This window comes from Callorhinus ursinus, unplaced genomic scaffold (assembly GCF_003265705.2).
Source record: "Callorhinus ursinus isolate GAN/ISIS: 27379988/994484 unplaced genomic scaffold, GSC_fseal_2.0 scaffold71, whole genome shotgun sequence".
Classification (NCBI taxonomy): Eukaryota; Metazoa; Chordata; class Mammalia; order Carnivora; family Otariidae; genus Callorhinus; species Callorhinus ursinus.
Window position 1 is genome coordinate 5,627,161 of NW_027397133.1, and position 16,929 is coordinate 5,644,089.

The 16,929-nt window shown below is 44.2% G+C and overlaps 1 protein-coding gene across 4 annotated transcripts in view; it reads right to left on the reverse strand.

The window, feature by feature from the left end:
* LOC112807193 (uncharacterized) overlaps window positions 1–10,366 on the reverse strand; it is an 18,851-nt gene extending 8,485 nt beyond the window's left edge. Inside the window, exons 1-4 of one of the 4 annotated variants that reach the window (XM_025849936.2) lie at window positions 10,193–10,366; window positions 8,505–8,575; window positions 4,602–4,746; window positions 2,105–2,231 (exon numbers count right to left, since the gene is read on the reverse strand). In XM_025849936.2, the coding sequence (XP_025705721.1) occupies window positions 2,105–2,231; window positions 4,602–4,616 (142 nt within the window). In that variant the 5' untranslated portion in view covers window positions 4,617–4,746; window positions 8,505–8,575; window positions 10,193–10,366. Of the gene's footprint in view, window positions 1–2,104; window positions 2,232–4,601; window positions 4,781–8,504; window positions 8,576–10,192 lie in introns of all 4 variants that reach the window. The other 3 variants (XM_025849935.2, XM_025849937.2, XM_073886701.1) reach the window with 3 other exon arrangements.
* Window positions 10,367–16,929: the final 6,563 nt, after the last annotated feature.

The window sequence follows — 16,929 nt, forward strand, 5'->3', positions numbered from 1 at the left end:
AAGGAGGTGGGGAGGGGAAGGAGGGATGGGAGGCAGGGGACGAAGGATTTCAGGTAAGAGTACACCGGCCAGGGGGTAAGGGCTCTGAGGCAGAAGGATATGTAGTAGGCAGATTAACTGGCTCCCGAAGAATCCATGTCCTGATTTTTGGAGCCCAGAATATGTTACATAACACAGCAAAGGGGAATTAAGGTTGCAGATGGAATTAAGGCTGCTAATTAGCAGACCTTAAAATGGAAGACGATTTTCTATTTTCTGGGTGGGCTCAAAGCAATGGAAAGGATCCTTCGAGATGGAAGAAGAGGGTAGGAAGGCAATGTGACTGCAGAAGAACGGACAGGGAAAAGCAAGGCTGCTGGCAGTGAAGATGGAGGAAAGGGGCCACAAGTTTAAAAACCTGGGGTAACTTCTAGAAGCTGAAAAAGCAAAGACACAGATTCTCTCCTAGAGCCTCCAAAAAGAAATGCATCTGTGCAGACACTTTGACCGTAGCCCAGTAAAAACCATGTCACACCGAGGACCCGGAGAACTGTGTGGCAGTCCACCTGTGTCGTTCTAAGCCGTGAAGTGTGTGGCAATTTGTGACAGTGGCAGTGGGCACTGCAGCGTCTCTGGCCAGGCTGAGAAACACGGGGGGCGCAATGTGAGTGGAGGGGGTGGAGCAAGAGGAAGTGGAGAGGTGATGTGGGAGAGAGGAGCACACCGTGGAGGACTCTAGAAGCCACCTGAAGAGGTTTTAACTCCGGAAACCTGAGTGGCTCAGTCGGTTAAGCGTCTGCCTTCGGCTCAGGTCATGGTCCCGGGGTCCTGGGATCGAGCCCCGCATCAGGCGCCCTGCTCGGAGAGGAGCCTGCTCCTCCCTCTACCTCTGCCTCTCCCCGCTTCTTGCACTCTCTCTTTCTCTCTAAAATAAATAAATACACTCTTAAAAAAATAAAAAATAAAGAGGCTTTAACTCAAAGAAAAATAAGCCGTACAGGGTTTTGAGCAGAGGAATGGTGCCCTGACTTGCACTTCCTAAGGATCACACTGGCCACTACATGGAGAACAGACAATACAAGGGAAGGTGTGGAAACAGGTGTGCCGTACAAAGACGGCTGAAATGATTCAAGACGGGGTCTGGTCATTTGGACCAGGTGAGATGGTCACCTGGGGAGGAAGAAGTAAGACACACGGAAGAACACCGGCAAGGACTCCCATCTGCTTGGTTCTTAACCTGATCTCTCTTCTCTGTTGGTTGCTGGCATCATCCAAAGCTTTTTTGCTCTAAGTGGAACATATCATGTCTAAAGGGGTGCTGTGTTGTGAACATGCAAAGTCACATATTTATTTTTATTTTTTTTTAAAGATTTTATTTATTTATGAGACAGCGAGAGAGTGAACACAAGCAGGGGGAGTGGGAGAGGGAGAAGCAGGCTTCCCGCTGAGCAGAGAGCCCGATGCGGGGCTCGATCCCAGGACCCTGGGATCATGACCTGAGCTGAAGGCAGACGCTTAATGACTGAGCCACCCAGGCGCCCCTGCAAAGTCACATATTTAAGATGAACACACAAGGGCGCCTGGGTGGCTCACTCAGTTAAGTGTCTGCCTTCGGCTCAGGTCATGATCCTGGGATCAAGCCTCCCATCGGGCTCCCCACTTAGCAGAGTCTGCTTCTCCCTCTCCCTCTCCTCCCCTCTCAAGCCCTCTCTCTCTCAAATAAATAAAAATCTTAAAAAAAAATTAAAAAATAAAATGAACACACAAAAGGTACAAATGAGTATTTGGATTCCTACACATACCGGTCAATTAATCAAAATCAGCGTTTTTCAAACATTTAAAAAAATATGACCTATTTCAAGACCCAGACATATATGCATGACAGAAACCTATTTCTCACCAATGTCTATCACACAATCGGCAGATTTTTACTGTGATGTATTCATTACAGCTAACTGAGATTTTCAAACTGAGATAACAAACTGAGATTTTCTACTTTATTAAAAAAACTATTGGTACACCATCAACACAGGTAACCATTTCAAAAGCCCCAAAGCCTTGAACACCCAAGGACACAGAGTCAATCCAGGAAGCAGATATTGAGGCATACAGCGCCTATGCTCACCCACAGAAATCAGATTCCTGAAGTTCTCCAACATCACGTCTCCGTACAGCTTCCTCTGGGCGGGGTCCAGCAGCCCCAGCTCCTCCTCCGTGAAGACCACCGCCACATCCTTGAACGTCACCGTCTCCTACAACATCAAGCACACGCAACCTCAATCTTGCACCCAGTGGCCACTGGGAGTGGGGCAGCATTGAGGAGGTGGAAAGGATGGTGTGAAGTGGTTTCAGAGTTTGAGGGACTCAAGTCCATCGGCAGGCTTCCAGGCCCTTCTCCTCCTACCCTGCCAATGCCACACACTGAAGTTCCTTCAAGGATTAAACAAGGGAATACCTATTGCCTTTGGAACAGTACATGGCACAGAGGAGGTGCCTAACAAACATCTGATATCAATCGTATTATTTCTTCATGTTGCCAACACCAGTACCTTTTTCATCACATTTTGTGGCTCTGTGTTATCCCAGAGAACAGATCCTCTATCCTTACCTGTTCTGAACAAATGATATTTAATTTTACATATTTTTCTCATTATAACCCATCTGCAAAGTACGTCGTTTTATGTAGATCTTGTTGCCCTGCCTGATGACTTGAAAATAATTGCTAGAGAAAATTAAAAGGTCAAAAATGGGCACATTTAAAATTACGATCATATGATGATAGATTTTCTTCCCAATCTTTTTCCTACTTCCCTGATCTTTCAAGGGAATACAACAACCCGGGTTCTCCATACAATGGCCAAGAGCAGGTTACGTGTTTCTCTATGGTTTTGGCAATCTGATTTGGAAGAACAAGTTGTATAAGTATTCCCACTTATTTGATTGTAAATTAATAGAACTACCTTTTCAGGGGCGCCTGGGTGGCTCAATTGGTTAAGCGTCTGCCTTCGGCTCAGGTCATGATCCCGGAGTCCCGGGATCAAGCCCCGCATCGGGCTCCCTGCTCAGCGGTGAGCCTGCTTCTCCCTCTGCCTCCCTTCTCACCCCCACTCATGCTCTCTCTCAAATAAATAAAAAATATCTTAAAAAAAAAAGGACTACCCTTTTTAGATGTTTATTCGTATTTCTCCTTTTAACATGGCTGTGCGTATCCTTCTTTATATTCCATTGGGGGTTTTTTTTCCCTTTCCCATATGCGTAAGTTTCCTATTATGGGCTTTGTCTCTTTTTTGGCATCCCTGTGGTAAATATTTTTGCCCCAGGTTACTGTTCCTGGTAATTCCATGTAAAGTGTCTTTTGCCACAGAGGAATTTAAAGATTTTATACAAGGATTGTGCTAACTGCTGTCTTTGCGCCTGCAGGTCAGTGAAGGGGAGCAGCCACAGGAAGAGACACAGCCCAAGACAGGGGTCAGGGACAGCACCACCTGTGGAAATCATCTCACAGAAGAGCGCTCCAGGGGCGCCTGGCTGGCTCAGTCGGCTAAGCGTCTGCCTTCGGCTCAGGTCATGATCCCAGGGTCCTGGGATCGAGCCCCACATTGGGCTTCCTGCTCAGCGGGGAGCCTGCTTCCCCCTCTGCTTCTGCCGCTCCCCCTGCTTGTGCTCACTCTCTCTCTCTGCCAAATAAATAAAAATCTTAAAAAAAAAAAAAAAAAAGCACTCCAGACACACACGCCACAGGGCCCAGGGCCCGAAATGAACTCTGTCTTCCTGTCTACCTCTTTCACTCAAGCAGAATGCCTCACATTCCTGCCCGTGGTTCCTTGTGTGAATCTGAGTGGGTCTCTCATAGTCACATGTTTAAGATGAAGATAAGGCCGACACCTCCTCCCTCTGCTGCTCTGAGGAGTCAAGGCACAGAATGCAAGTCACTGGCCGATACTAGGACCGAGGCACGGGGAAGATGGAATCCAGCTCTCCCTGAGTGCAAACCTCCAGCAAGATCTGTGTGAAGCAGCACTTCCAGCCTGCTCTGTTCTGCCTGCAATTAGATATTCCACGTAAAAAACAGCCTCCCTGGCACGTATCAAATGTGAGGACAAAAAGCTAGCAGACTGTTTTCAGAGCCGATGTGGGGGGACAAGGTTTTCTGTCAGAAAGTGGTCGCCGCAGTGCTGCTTGAGACAATAAAATTCCTAAACCATAGACGTGCCTATGAATGGGAAGGAGTTAAAGATAGAAAGATACATCAACTCAATGGGAATGGGATGCAACCGTAAAAAATGAACATTACTTAACATCAAAGGGAAAAAAAAATCAGAATTTAAAATTAAGTGTATATTATGAATACAAATTCAGTTATGTATGCCCACAAAGATAAGAGTAGGAGAAAGTTGAAACGGCTCATTTGTCAGGTGGGAAGTAATGAAGTGGGAGAATTACTCATTTCTAGTCATTTTTTTACTCTGTAAGATATATAATAATAAAACAAAAACCAAAAATACATGCAAAAATAGGTCCGCAAATGCCTGTTGCTCTGTTTGAGTCATCCCCAGAAAAATGTGTGACGACCTGAATAATGAGATGGAATTTGTAAAGTGAGAAAGGCAAGCCCTACTCACCTTGAACATGGTCATGTGTCCTCCTACTTCCGGGCGTGTGTAGAGTCCTGAATTGCACAGGTACCAGGAAGGTGGAGCTGCACCTGGCAAGGTGCCTAGGAAGGCAGAAAAAAAGGCTTTAAAGGTAGCCCAGGAGGCTGCTCACCTACACAGATGATGACTGTGAATCCATACATGATCTGTACACGAACGTTCACAGCACCATTATTCATTAATAACCCTCATACTGGAAACTACCAAGATGTCGAGCTATGACCTATGCAGGAATGAACAAATTGTGGCAAACCCATACAATGGAATATTACTGGCCAATTAAAAGGAAGGAGTACTGATCACGCTACAGCATGGATGAACCGTGTAAACACTGCTGAAAGTGAAAGACACCAGTCACAAAAGGTCAGATACTATAGGATTCTTTTTCTATGAAATGTCCAGGAGAGGGAAATCTACAGAGACAGAAAGCAGGTTAGTGGTCTCTGGGGCATTAGGGGAGAAAATGGGGCGTTAACTGAAAATAGGCATGAGGAATCCAACTGGGGAAACAAAAATGGTCTAAACTGAATTATAGCAATCGCTGCACCACTCAGCAAAGTTACTAAAAATCATGATTCATGGGGTGCACCTGGGTGGCTCAGTTGGTTAAGTGCCTGCCTTTGGCTCAGGTCATGATCCCAGGGTCCTGGGATCGAGCCCCATGTTGGCCTCCCTGCTCTGCGGGGAGTCTGCTTCTCCCTCTCCCTCTTCCCCACCCCTTACTCACAATCTCTCTCTCTCACAAATAAATAAAAATCCTCTCTCTCAAATAAATAAATCTTTAAGAATGCCCACTAACAAGTGTATCTTCCCATAAGAAGACTTTATTAATTCTGATGAAAAAAAATAGTACCTTTAAAATGGAGAAACCTAATAGAAATCACCTTAGCTAGTCAACAAAGTTGAGTTCACCAAAACGCAGACAAACCAACATCCTTTGGCTCCTGTTACGCTGCAATGACAAGGATGCCTCAATGGTTCTGCGGAATCCCTGCCAATGACTCAGAACAAAACCTAAACATGTATACATCAGATAAACCCCAAATGAAGAACTTTCTCCAAAACGACTTCCCTCTATACTCTTTAAAAAGCATCAAGAACCGGCTCCTGGGTGGGTGAGTCGACTGGGTGTCCGACTGTTGATTTCAGCTCAGGTCATGATCTCAGGGTCATGGGATTGAGCCCTTGTCGGGCTCCACACTGAGCACAGAGTCGGATTGAGATTCTCTCTCTCCCTCTTCCTCTGCCCCTTCCCCCACTTGCATCCTCCCTCTCTCTATATAAATAAAATCTAAAAAATAATAAAAAATAAATGAATAAATATTGCTTCAGGAACAGGGGCACCTGGCTCAGTCAGTACAGCATGCGACTCTTGATCTTGGGGTCACGAATTCGAGGCCCCACACTGAGCGTAGAGCTTACATGGAAAAATAAAAAGTTAAAAAAGAAAAGCATCAATGAAAAAGACAAAGGCTATGGAACGCATTCCACGTTAAGGAACATCAAGTATGATAAAGTTTTTGTAAATGTTTATAAACAAATATACAGCTTAGCAAAGCATAAAATTGGGACTTTGAACTGGGATGGGGAGGGGAGACTGGTTATAAGGCCTTTGAATGAAAAACAGAACAAAATTAACTACAAGACTGTGGATTACATAACAGGATGTTATATAACGTTTTCCACCATTATCTAACAGGTAACACTATTAACTACTGTTAGTAATAACTTACTACATACCTAACATCTAATTGATAACTAATAGATACTATTATGTAGTATAATATCTAATTATTACCAACTAAGTGGTGCTAAATTTCTATAATCAGCCTCTCCTAAATCCCTCTTCCCAAGATACCTCCTGTGGGACTTCCTTCCTTCAGAAAGCTAAAGTAAGCTGTCATTGAATTACAGGTATATTCCTGGTGTTATGTGGCTGATGGAGCCACAAAACAGGCAAAATGTTAACAATTGGGGTATTTGGGTAAAGAGTATATGAGAATTCCTTATACTATTTTTGCAACTTTTCAATGGAAAAACTTTTAATTATATAAAAACAAAGTCTTGGGGCACCTGGGTGGCTCAGTTTTTAAGCGTCCGCCTTCGGCTCAGGTCATGATCTCAGGCTCCTGCGATTGAGCCCCGCATCGGGCTCCCTACTCGGCGGGAAGCCTGCTTCTCCCTCCCCCACTCCCCCTGCTTGTGTTCCCTCTCTCGCTGTGTTTCTCTCTGTCAAATAAATAAATAAAATCTTAAAAAAATAAAAATAAAAAATAAGTAAAGTCTTAAAATATCAGGAAACAGCCATAACAGTAATAATGGGAATAACAAAGATGATCACGAAATTTTATGGAAGCTCATTAGTTTATTCTTTCTTGGCAGTGTTTAAAAGTTTCCACAGTTGGGCACCTGGGTGGCTCAGTTGGTTAAGCGACTGCCTTCGGCTCAGGTCATGATCCCGGAATCCCGGGATCGAGTCCCGCATCAGGCTCCCTGCTCAGCAGTGAGTCTGCTTCTCCCTCGGGCCCTCCCCCTTCTCATGCCCTCTCTCTATCTCATTCTCTCTCTCAAATAAATAAAATCTTTAAAAAAAAAAAAAGTTTCCATAGTTATGGGGCACCTGGCTGGCTCAGTCAGTGGAGCATGCAACTCTTCATCCTGGGGTTATAAGTTTGAGCCCCACATTGGGTAGAGATTACTTAAAGATAAAATCTTAAGGGGTGCCTGGGTGGCTCAGTCAGTTAAGTGACAGACTCTTGATTTAGGCTCAGGTCATGATCTCAGGGTCCTGGGATCAAGCCCTGCATCAGGCTCCACGCTCAGCAGGGAGTCTGCTTAAGATTCTCTCCTTCTCCCTCTGCCCCATCCCCTGCATGAGCAGGCACACTCTTCATGCGTGCTCTTTCTCTCTCCCCCCTACCCAATAAATAAATAAATAGATCTTTTTTAAAAAAATAAAGAGGGTGGGGGGATGGGGTAACTGGGTGATGGGTATTAAGGAGGGCACATGTTGGGATGAGCACTGGGTGTTATATGCAACTAATGAACTGTTGAACACTACAATAAAAACTTATGATGTACTGTATGCTGGCTAACTGAACGTAATAAAATATAAAAAAAATAAAAAGAAATTATCATAAAAAAATAAAGAATAAAATAAAATCTTAAAAAAAAGGTCCATAGTTAAAATACACCAGGGGACAAACACAAAGAAATATATGATAATTTGTTTATAAACAAACATAACAAACATACACAAAGAACCACCAAACAGAAATGCATTAAAAGCTTCACAGTTGCTATGTTTACATTATGGATTAATGGATAATTGAAAATTTTTTTCCCTCATATTTCTGTATTTTCTGAATTTTCCATGATTCCATATGAATAAAACATATTATTAGTAATAAGTGAAACAAAATAGTTGACAATACTTGAAAAAACTCAGAAAAGTCGAAGCCCATTAGCCTTGCTTTTCAGGTCCTCCAGAATCAAGTGCTAACTACCCGGGGTCTGATTCCTGCTAGTTCCTATGGCTTAACGAGAACATATCCAAGAGATTAGGAACTCGAGTTCTGGACTCAGACTGCTTTCATCCCAACCCCAGCTCAGCCTCTTTACTAGGTGGGGACAATGGGCAAATCATTTATGCTCCGTGGGTCTTAATATCATTTTAGAGAACAGAAAAAGAAAGCAGAATTTCTTCACAGAGTTATGGTGTGGTACAATGTATTCGTTTGTATAAAACCGTCATTGGTGAGGTCGGCAATTAAGCATTCATTATTAATGCCCATGCCCGATTACACATCCTATGTATTATCCGACTGATGTGAATACTGTTATAAAAGAAAAATGCCAAATCCCACTCACGTGGAACCTTGCTGTCAGTAGCCAAGGCGTCACTCCTTCCACCTCCGTGCAGCCCTTTGTGAGAAGTCAGGCTGGGGAAAGAAAAGAATGTTATGAAATGCCATGGTCATGTCGCCCTTCTCAGTAAAAGTTAAAACCTCCCCTCCCCTCCGTGCAATCTGGAAGCAACCCTTGTCAACAACTAGAGCCCAAGACCTGATGTTTACTGCCCACCTGCTTGTACTCATTAACCTTTGTCTTACATTTTTCCTTAAGCTCTTCTCCCCTAGCTTACCTTGGGAGAGGGAGAAGCAGGCTTCCCGCGGAGCAGGGAGCCCGATGCTGGGCTTGATCGCAGGACCCTGGGACCAAACGACCGAGCCACCCAGGTGCCCCTCTAGCTTACCTCTTAACTCAGGCAAGTGAAACCTGAAACCACGCCTTGGGTGATGACAACTGCCAAGACATTCCCCAGGCCCAGACCACCCAGACCTTTGGAGCCCAACTCATGCTTGCACAGAAGAACCATGGAGTGACTTCTGGAATGACCTATTTCCTTTGCTTCATTATAATACTAAAATCTCTGCCCAACGTGGGGGGAGGGAGGGAGGGCTCAGCCTCATTTACATAACATAGTGTATGTATAGGCATGTTTCCTTAAGGCGCATGCTCAACCTTATGCCCGCCTCTACATAGGATGACAAGACTTCCCTATCTAAAACTCCTTCCTAACCCTAAACAAAAGGAACCCATTCACCCCCTTTTGGGGAATCGCGGTTTTGGAAGCCATTCCCTGTGATTTCTTTATTTGTGGCAAATAAGCTTCCTTTGTGCAATGATTCAAGCTGGTAGTTTCTAACTCACCAAGGAGGGAACTCACGTTGGTTCTGTTACACCCTCGCCTTCCTAAAAGAGAGTTTATAAGGGTCCTGGGATTACCCAGCATCATGCAGGAATCCGAGAACAGAGAAGGTTCTGTCGTGGGATATCTGACCCTAACCCAGGGACCTGACTGCTCCTCAGGAAATTAATACTAAGAAAGGTCACCATTCACCATGTGCCAGAACCCGTTTTTAGATTTTTATTTGTATCACTATAACTGACACGCACCTGGCTCTGGGATTCCCAAACAGACCAGATTCGACCTCTTGCCCCTGACAAAATCCACAGGCAGAGAAACGAGTGGTGGTGAAATAAGAAAGGAAATTTATTTCAGTGAGGCCAACACCAAAAAGACTACAAACAGCTCAAAGGCTGTCTTCAGGGTACTGAAAATACTTCCAGGTTTATACAAGGAAAATGTGGGGCAACGGCAGGTGCGCAGCAAAGGGCAAGTGATCACTGTCTCAATCACGGGTGGGGCCCTGCTGGCTCAGAGCAGTCCTTATTGCATGAGGGGGTAGTCTGGGTTCCCACCAGGGGATGCTATGCCCTCGGGGGTCTCCCACCCGAGCGGAGACAAGCTGGAAAGAAGCCAACTAGAAAGTCTGAGGTCAAAATGGAGGCAGCTTTCACCACCTCTTTCAATTCCCCAACACCAGGAAGCAGAAGCACCCGTGGGTGTAGGGAGGCAGACACTGGGCGAGCTGAGACACGCAGAAACTCTCAAACCAGGCCATAGGTGACCCCACCCCACCCCAGGACTCGCAAACCACCCTGAACGCAGAGACTCCCCCTGAGATGCACACCACAGCCCTCCAGCTCCATACCTCCGTACTCTACCCAGGTTTCTTTTCTCCTCAATCGCCCGGTCGCTGCAGGTACCAAGCGCAGATCCAGGAAGTTTGGAAGCGACGGGAGAGGCGGAACTGACGCACCTCTCCCAAAGAAAATTCGGTAGCAACCTCACACTCCCCCAACGGAAGTGCCCGCGAGACCGCGGAGCTCCTGGACTACACTTCCCAGAAAGCACCAGATCCGCCTTCCAGAGCGGAAGTGCACGCTACCACACAGAGCGTCGGGACTGCACCTCCCAGAATGCATCAGATCTACCTTCCGGAGCGGAAGTGCTCGCCACCACACAGAGCGTCTGGACTACACCTCCCAGAATGCTGAAGGCAGAACATTCTTAATCTCACCCTCCAAAACAAGTGTTGCGGCTACTGGGAGCTCCTTGTCTATACTTCCCCAAATGCCAGAATGGAAGGAATCACATAGTCCCGACTTCTTGGGTGGTCATACGGCTTTCTACGTTAAGAGTCTGCGTTACCTCTGCCTGAGTCCTCAGCAACATTATTCCATGGATACAACTTCCTGAATTCGAAATGCCTCCCAATTGTGACAGGAGTATTGTTGGAAAGGGAACGGGTGAGGAGATAAAATCTTCAGGAAATTAACGGGAAATGATCGCTTAGGCGACACTAGGTGATTGAAAGGAGGATGATGTTTAGTCATAATCTGACGATATGAGGCTAAAACAGAGTTTAAGAATGGGTGGTGTAGAATGATTCGGGAGAGGCGGTGAGGAGCGAGGAAGTTACCCGCCCCTACTCCAGACCCTGATGTACCACAAGTTTAGTAGGAAAAACAGCTTAAAAGGGCCAAAGTGGAAGCTTGTCCTCATCGAAAATCGCTCTTCCCTCACTTAAACTTTTCATTAAAATTATCACGCTTCGGAGGTGAAAACGTCAAGTTTCAGTGAAGTTAAAAATTGTCCACTCTCTCAAAGCAAGCAGGACTGCTGCAGAGCTTGACATTTGAGTTATTCTGATTCCCAAAGCCTACGATTTAATGCCAAAGCACTGAGGAGGATTTTGTAGGTGAGGGAGCATGTTCTAGTGTTGAGTTTTTTCCTTTATATTTTCTGGTTAAAATTCTTTATTATAGTTAGCAATTATTAAACAGGTATGTTACTGAAAACTAAAAATAGCATGAAGTAAATAAGAAAAAAATGCGCCTAGAATCTTTCCCCTTGAAGATAAAAAATGTTTGTCTCAAATATGTTTGTCTCTACATAAAGTTACATATACCTATCAACATACATATTTGATTTTTAAAAATGAGGTCTCATGTTCTCTATCCATTTTTCTAAACTCAGTATAAGCTAAACATTTTCTAGTATCAGTCACTGAAAATCTAACTCTTCCCACATGATGGCTGTATGATGTTGCATTGAGTGAATTGAGAATGAAAAACAGCCCCTGACATCTGGTGAAACAATATTACACACTGGACATTGATTTAGAGCATATACAGCATCTGGGAGGATGGTGTGCAGCCCCACAGGTTACTGCCCCCTAATTGGCAGTATAACTGAGGCTTCAAATATAATTTCACCATACCATGAAGCCAATTACCTCAGGATGATAGGGTAAATAGAAAGTGGCAGAGCAGCTTACATGGCTGCCAAGACCTATTGCAGAAGCTTCTCTTGTTCTGGGCCCAGTCAGAAAGTTTTCAGGTCATTCATAAAGGGCAAAGTGGCACACCCTGATTAGGCTTATATTACCTCTAAAATCCAAAGAGGCTCACTAGATATTGTAACTCATTTTTGTGGGAAGATACAAAACATTCTTTTTTTTTTTTTAAGACTTTATTTGACAGAGAGAGAGAGGAGAGGGAGAGGGAGAAGCAGACTCCCCACTGAGCAGGTCCAGGACTCGATCCTAGGACCCTGAGATCATGACCTGAGCAGAAGGCAGACGCTCAACCGACTGAGCCACTCAGGCGCCCCGACACATTCTTCACCTAGAAGGACAGCTCAACATGCAACACTGAATGCCTGGAAATTTTACGTGAGGTGCAAGACCCCTGCATATTTCTGGGATTTATTCCCACCCTCTGACATGCAAGTCAATACATCTAAGGTAGTTCCTACCTCTTGCTCACCAGATCCAATCAGCACAATATCATCAATGTACCATTTGAGAGCAGCAATGATTCAGTCACTGCAAAAAAAAAAAAAAAAAAAGTTTGATTATTTCCTCTCAGTGCATAGTCACCCAGGTACAATAGCCGTAGGTCCCTTTGGGGAACTCTGGAGAAAAGATTAACAGCCCACATTTTTGCAGTATGGAAGGTTCCATCCTCAAGAGGACCTGGCCTCTCCTTTACCCAAAGGATTCTGGGTTTGTAAACTGGACATGTCTCAGAATTGATTCAGGAGCTGTGATTCTCTGTTTTGATGATTCAAGTTAGACTTCTATTTACTTGACCTAAAACTCTGCCACCTATGTAGATCAAATAATAATTTAGTAGCTTGCCATCTTTTTATTCACTAGGGACACAAAGATCAACAAGGAAATGTAGAGTTATGCTTTTTTTAAGATTTTATTTATTTATTTGACAGAGAAAGAGAGAGCACAAGTAGGTGGAGTGGCAGGCAGAGGAAGAGGGAGAAGCAGGCTCCCCGCCAAGTGGGGAGCCTGACGTGGGTCTCCATCCCAGGACCCTGGGATCGTGACCTGAGCCGAAGGCAGATGCTTAACTGACTGAGCCACCCAGGCGCCCCAAGTGTAGAGTTATTCTTAGAAAATATACTGTAAGCCCTAAGGAGTGATTGTGGAAGCAGCTGAAATGTCAGCAGTGTTCCTGTTCTCAGGCATTTGAACGCAATCGCCTGGTAGGAACAGGATCCCATGATCCCCAGGGGCAGGGCATAAGTTAGGAGCTATGAAAGAATGTAACCTTTAATCTCCCCCTTTCTGGTCCTGGCGATTGCTAGCCCAAACATCCTGCTCCTCCTTTATCCCATGACTGACTCCCTGCGTGCCTACGCATAGGAGAGAGTGCAGGCCTGCTTTACAGCTTCAGGATATTTGCCATCCCTTTGTACTCCTTTCCCATGCTTCCAGGCATCTGTCCTTGCTTTTCTGATAAAAAGATAAATAAATAAAAGCTATGTACAGGATTCAGCTGCTGCCGCCCTCCCTTGCAGAAGGCAGCCCTGCACAGCCGCTCAGATTGGTGTCTGAGAACTTTATTTCAGTGCATGACAACAGGAAAGGTCAAGAAGCCAGTGCATAATGACTTGAACTCTCAAGTCATTAATACTTGAGCTGGAATTTGAAGCCATGTGCTCTTTTTCCCCCCACTTTCTCCAACATAGTTAGGAACAACCCCCCCTTATACTCCTTAGCTTGACCAATCAATATGTTCTAAGGTCTTCAATAGTTATTTCCTTAGGAATACTGAATATATATTTCATATGTTTGCTGTCACACCATTGCAAATGCCCTATTTTCCATGGGAAATAGAGTCATTCGTGCCTTTAAATATAGTAAGATTCAAGAACCAGTCCTGGAAAACACAATTCAGAAAATTTATTCTTAACATTCTGTTCCTCTAGAACCACCCTTGGAGCAAAAATCCTTTTTTTCATAGATTCAACCAAAGAAAGAGAATTAAGTGAAGAGATTTATTCCAAGAAACTGACTTACTAGATTGTGGGGCTGGCTTGGCAAAGTCAAAATCCTTAGGACAGGACATCAGGAAGGCCAAAATGGACGTCTTGGCCACAAACAAAAGATGCTACCAACAGACAGAATAATGGTTTCTTACAGGGAAGCTTCAGCTCTGCTCTTAAGGACTTTCAACTTGTTAAATCAGGCCAACCCAAGTTATCTAGGATACTACACCCTACGCAAAGTCAATTGATTCTGGACTTTAATCACATTTACAAAATACCTTCCTAACACCTAGGTCTGTGACATAATAACTGGGGACTGTAGTCTAGGCGAGTTGCTACATAAAATTGACCATCACACAGATCTTCATCAGCAGGGAACTGGTTAAGGAAAAAATGATGGTTGGTACACCAGAATACTGTGTAGGCACTAGAAATGTGGTTGGAGGTTAATTTATTGACATGAACTTCAAGAATTGTTTCAATTTAGTGAAAAACTCTAATTAGAAAATAGTATGCATTAGGTTCTAAGTTTGTAAAATTCTATACAACTCTTACTTGTATACATAGATGTACTGAAGCATGCTCATCAAAATATTAATGGTGGTGAATTCCTACTACTTCCCACTTTCTTCTTTTGACTTTCCTATATTGATGTGCTGCTTTTCAATGTCCAGGCATTATTCTTGGCAGTAAAAAAAAATCAAAGTATTTATACTTTTTTTTAAAGACTTTATTTATTTGAGAGAATGAGAGAGAGAGAGAACATGAGAGGGGGAGGGTCAGAGGGAGAAGCAGACTCCCCACTTTATCAGTCTCAGAACCTCTGCCTATTCATCTGGAGATTGATATTTTGTTACATATGCTATGTCTTAATACAAATATTTAATTCTTGAGAGAGATTAATCTGGTTATGTCAATCTCCAGATGAATAGGCAGAGGTTCTGAGACTGATAACTTTAGAATCAGTCACAGTGTGTCAAATAAACAGGAAATGCTGTGGTACTGCACTCAGATCTTTAAATGGATATCCTACCAATATGGTTTGATGTTAATGACTTGGGAAGCTTCTCCTTTTCAAACAGAGAAAAGATGATGACCTCAAACAAGCCCCATCAAAGGTAGGTAAGTTCAAAGCTAAGATAGGGAAACATGGTGACAAGACGGAGCTGAAACTGGATGATCTCACAAAAGCTCTGGAACTAGATACAGATCTAAAAATTTACTGCTGAGGGTGGTTGGGAGTCTAGGCCTCCCACTTTGGGAGACACGAACATGAACACAAGGCAGCCAGTCTCAGGTGCTGTCACTACCTGTGACCACCTTGAGGACCCCTGCTATGTAGCTTAGGTATACACCATACCTGTAGTCTTTTTTTTTTTTTTAAGATTTTATTTGACAGAGAGAGACACAACAGGAGAGGGAACACAAGCAGGGGGAGTGGGAGAGGGAGAAGCAGGCTTCCCGCAGAGCAGGAAGCCCAACACGGGGCTTGATCCCAGGACCCTGGGATCACGACCTGAGCCGAAGGCAGACGCTTAATGACTGAGCCACCCAGGCACCCCTGCCATACCTGTAGTCTTTTCAGTTTTAGGAGTTAAGTACTTTTGGCTTAATCTGGTGAGATTTGTTACAAATAATTGCTTTGGTGATGATTTATCCAGTATTTGGTGACAGTTTAAAAGGAAAAAAAATTAATAGGCCCTAGATTTTTGTACACCACGTACGCAGGAAAGTTTATAGAGCAGTTCTGAAACCGTGATCCTTAGAAAGCCCTGCTTGCAAGCCTGGACTTTGGCTGGTGTCAGGGAACATGGATTTGGGAAGACTATGCCATTTCATTACTGCTAAGAGAGGTTCACTGTGTTTGAACTGTATGATGTGGTTTACTCTGAATACCTGCTCTTCCTCTTGTAGGCTTGGATTTTGTTACATGCTAAGTAGATGGTGCCTACATGACCAGCCCTTAATAAGAACCCTGGGTACTGGTCTCTAATGAAGTCTTTTTGTAGGCATTTCACACGTGTGGCCACAATTCAATGCTGGAGTTGAGTGAGTCCTGATACCGTGGGAAGAGGGCTTTTAGAAGCTCACGCCTGGTTTCCTTTCACTCGTATCTGGACTATAAGGAATAGAGCACAGGATCATGGGGGAGGGAGGGAAAACTGAATGGGAAGAAATCAGAGAGGGAGACAAACCATGAGACTCTCAACTCCGGGAAACAAACTGAGGGTTGTGGAAAGGGAGGTGCATGCGGGGATGGGGTAATTGGGTGATGTGTGATGGGCATTAAGGAGGACACGTGATGTGATGAGCTCTGGGTGTTATACGCAACTAATGAATCATTGAATACTACATCAAAATCTAATAATGTACTATATGTTGGCTAACTGAATTTTTTTTAAAGATTTTATTTATTTATTTGAGAGAGAATGAAAGATAGAGAGCACGAGAGGGAAGAGGGTCAGAGGGAGAGGCAGACTCCCTGCTGAGCAGGGAGCCCGATGTGGGACTCGATCCCAGGACTCCAGGATCATGACCTGAGCCGAAGGCAGTCACTCAACCGAGCCACCCAGGCGCCCTTGGCTAATTGAATTTAAATTAAAAAAAGAAAAGAAAGGACATCTATGTACCTTTTCCCTTTACTGATTTTGCTCTGTATTCTTTCACTGAAATATAGTCCTAAATCAACTATATTCTGAGATCTCTGAGCAAATCCAAGAACCTCAAGGTGGTGTTAGGGACCCTCAAACGACTACATAAATTGAGACAGCATGGATCTCAGTATCTGGTATCCTGTGAAGATATAGCCCAGAAAACTGATTATGAAAATGAATCTATCAGATATATTTTGTAAATAAAGCCCTTCAGTCAATACACTTAAATTATCACCATGGTGTCCGAGAAGTGTGGAAAGGCATCCAAAGCTGCCCTTCCTCCTTAGAGGCTTGACTGCTATGCTATGATCTCTACCCATGCATTTTTTTCTTCAAAGCATTTCTTTTTGGGGCACCTGGGTGGCTCAGTCAGTTAAGTGTCTACCTTTGACTCAGGTCACGATCTCAGGGTCCTGGGATTGAGCCCCACATCAGGCTCCCTGCT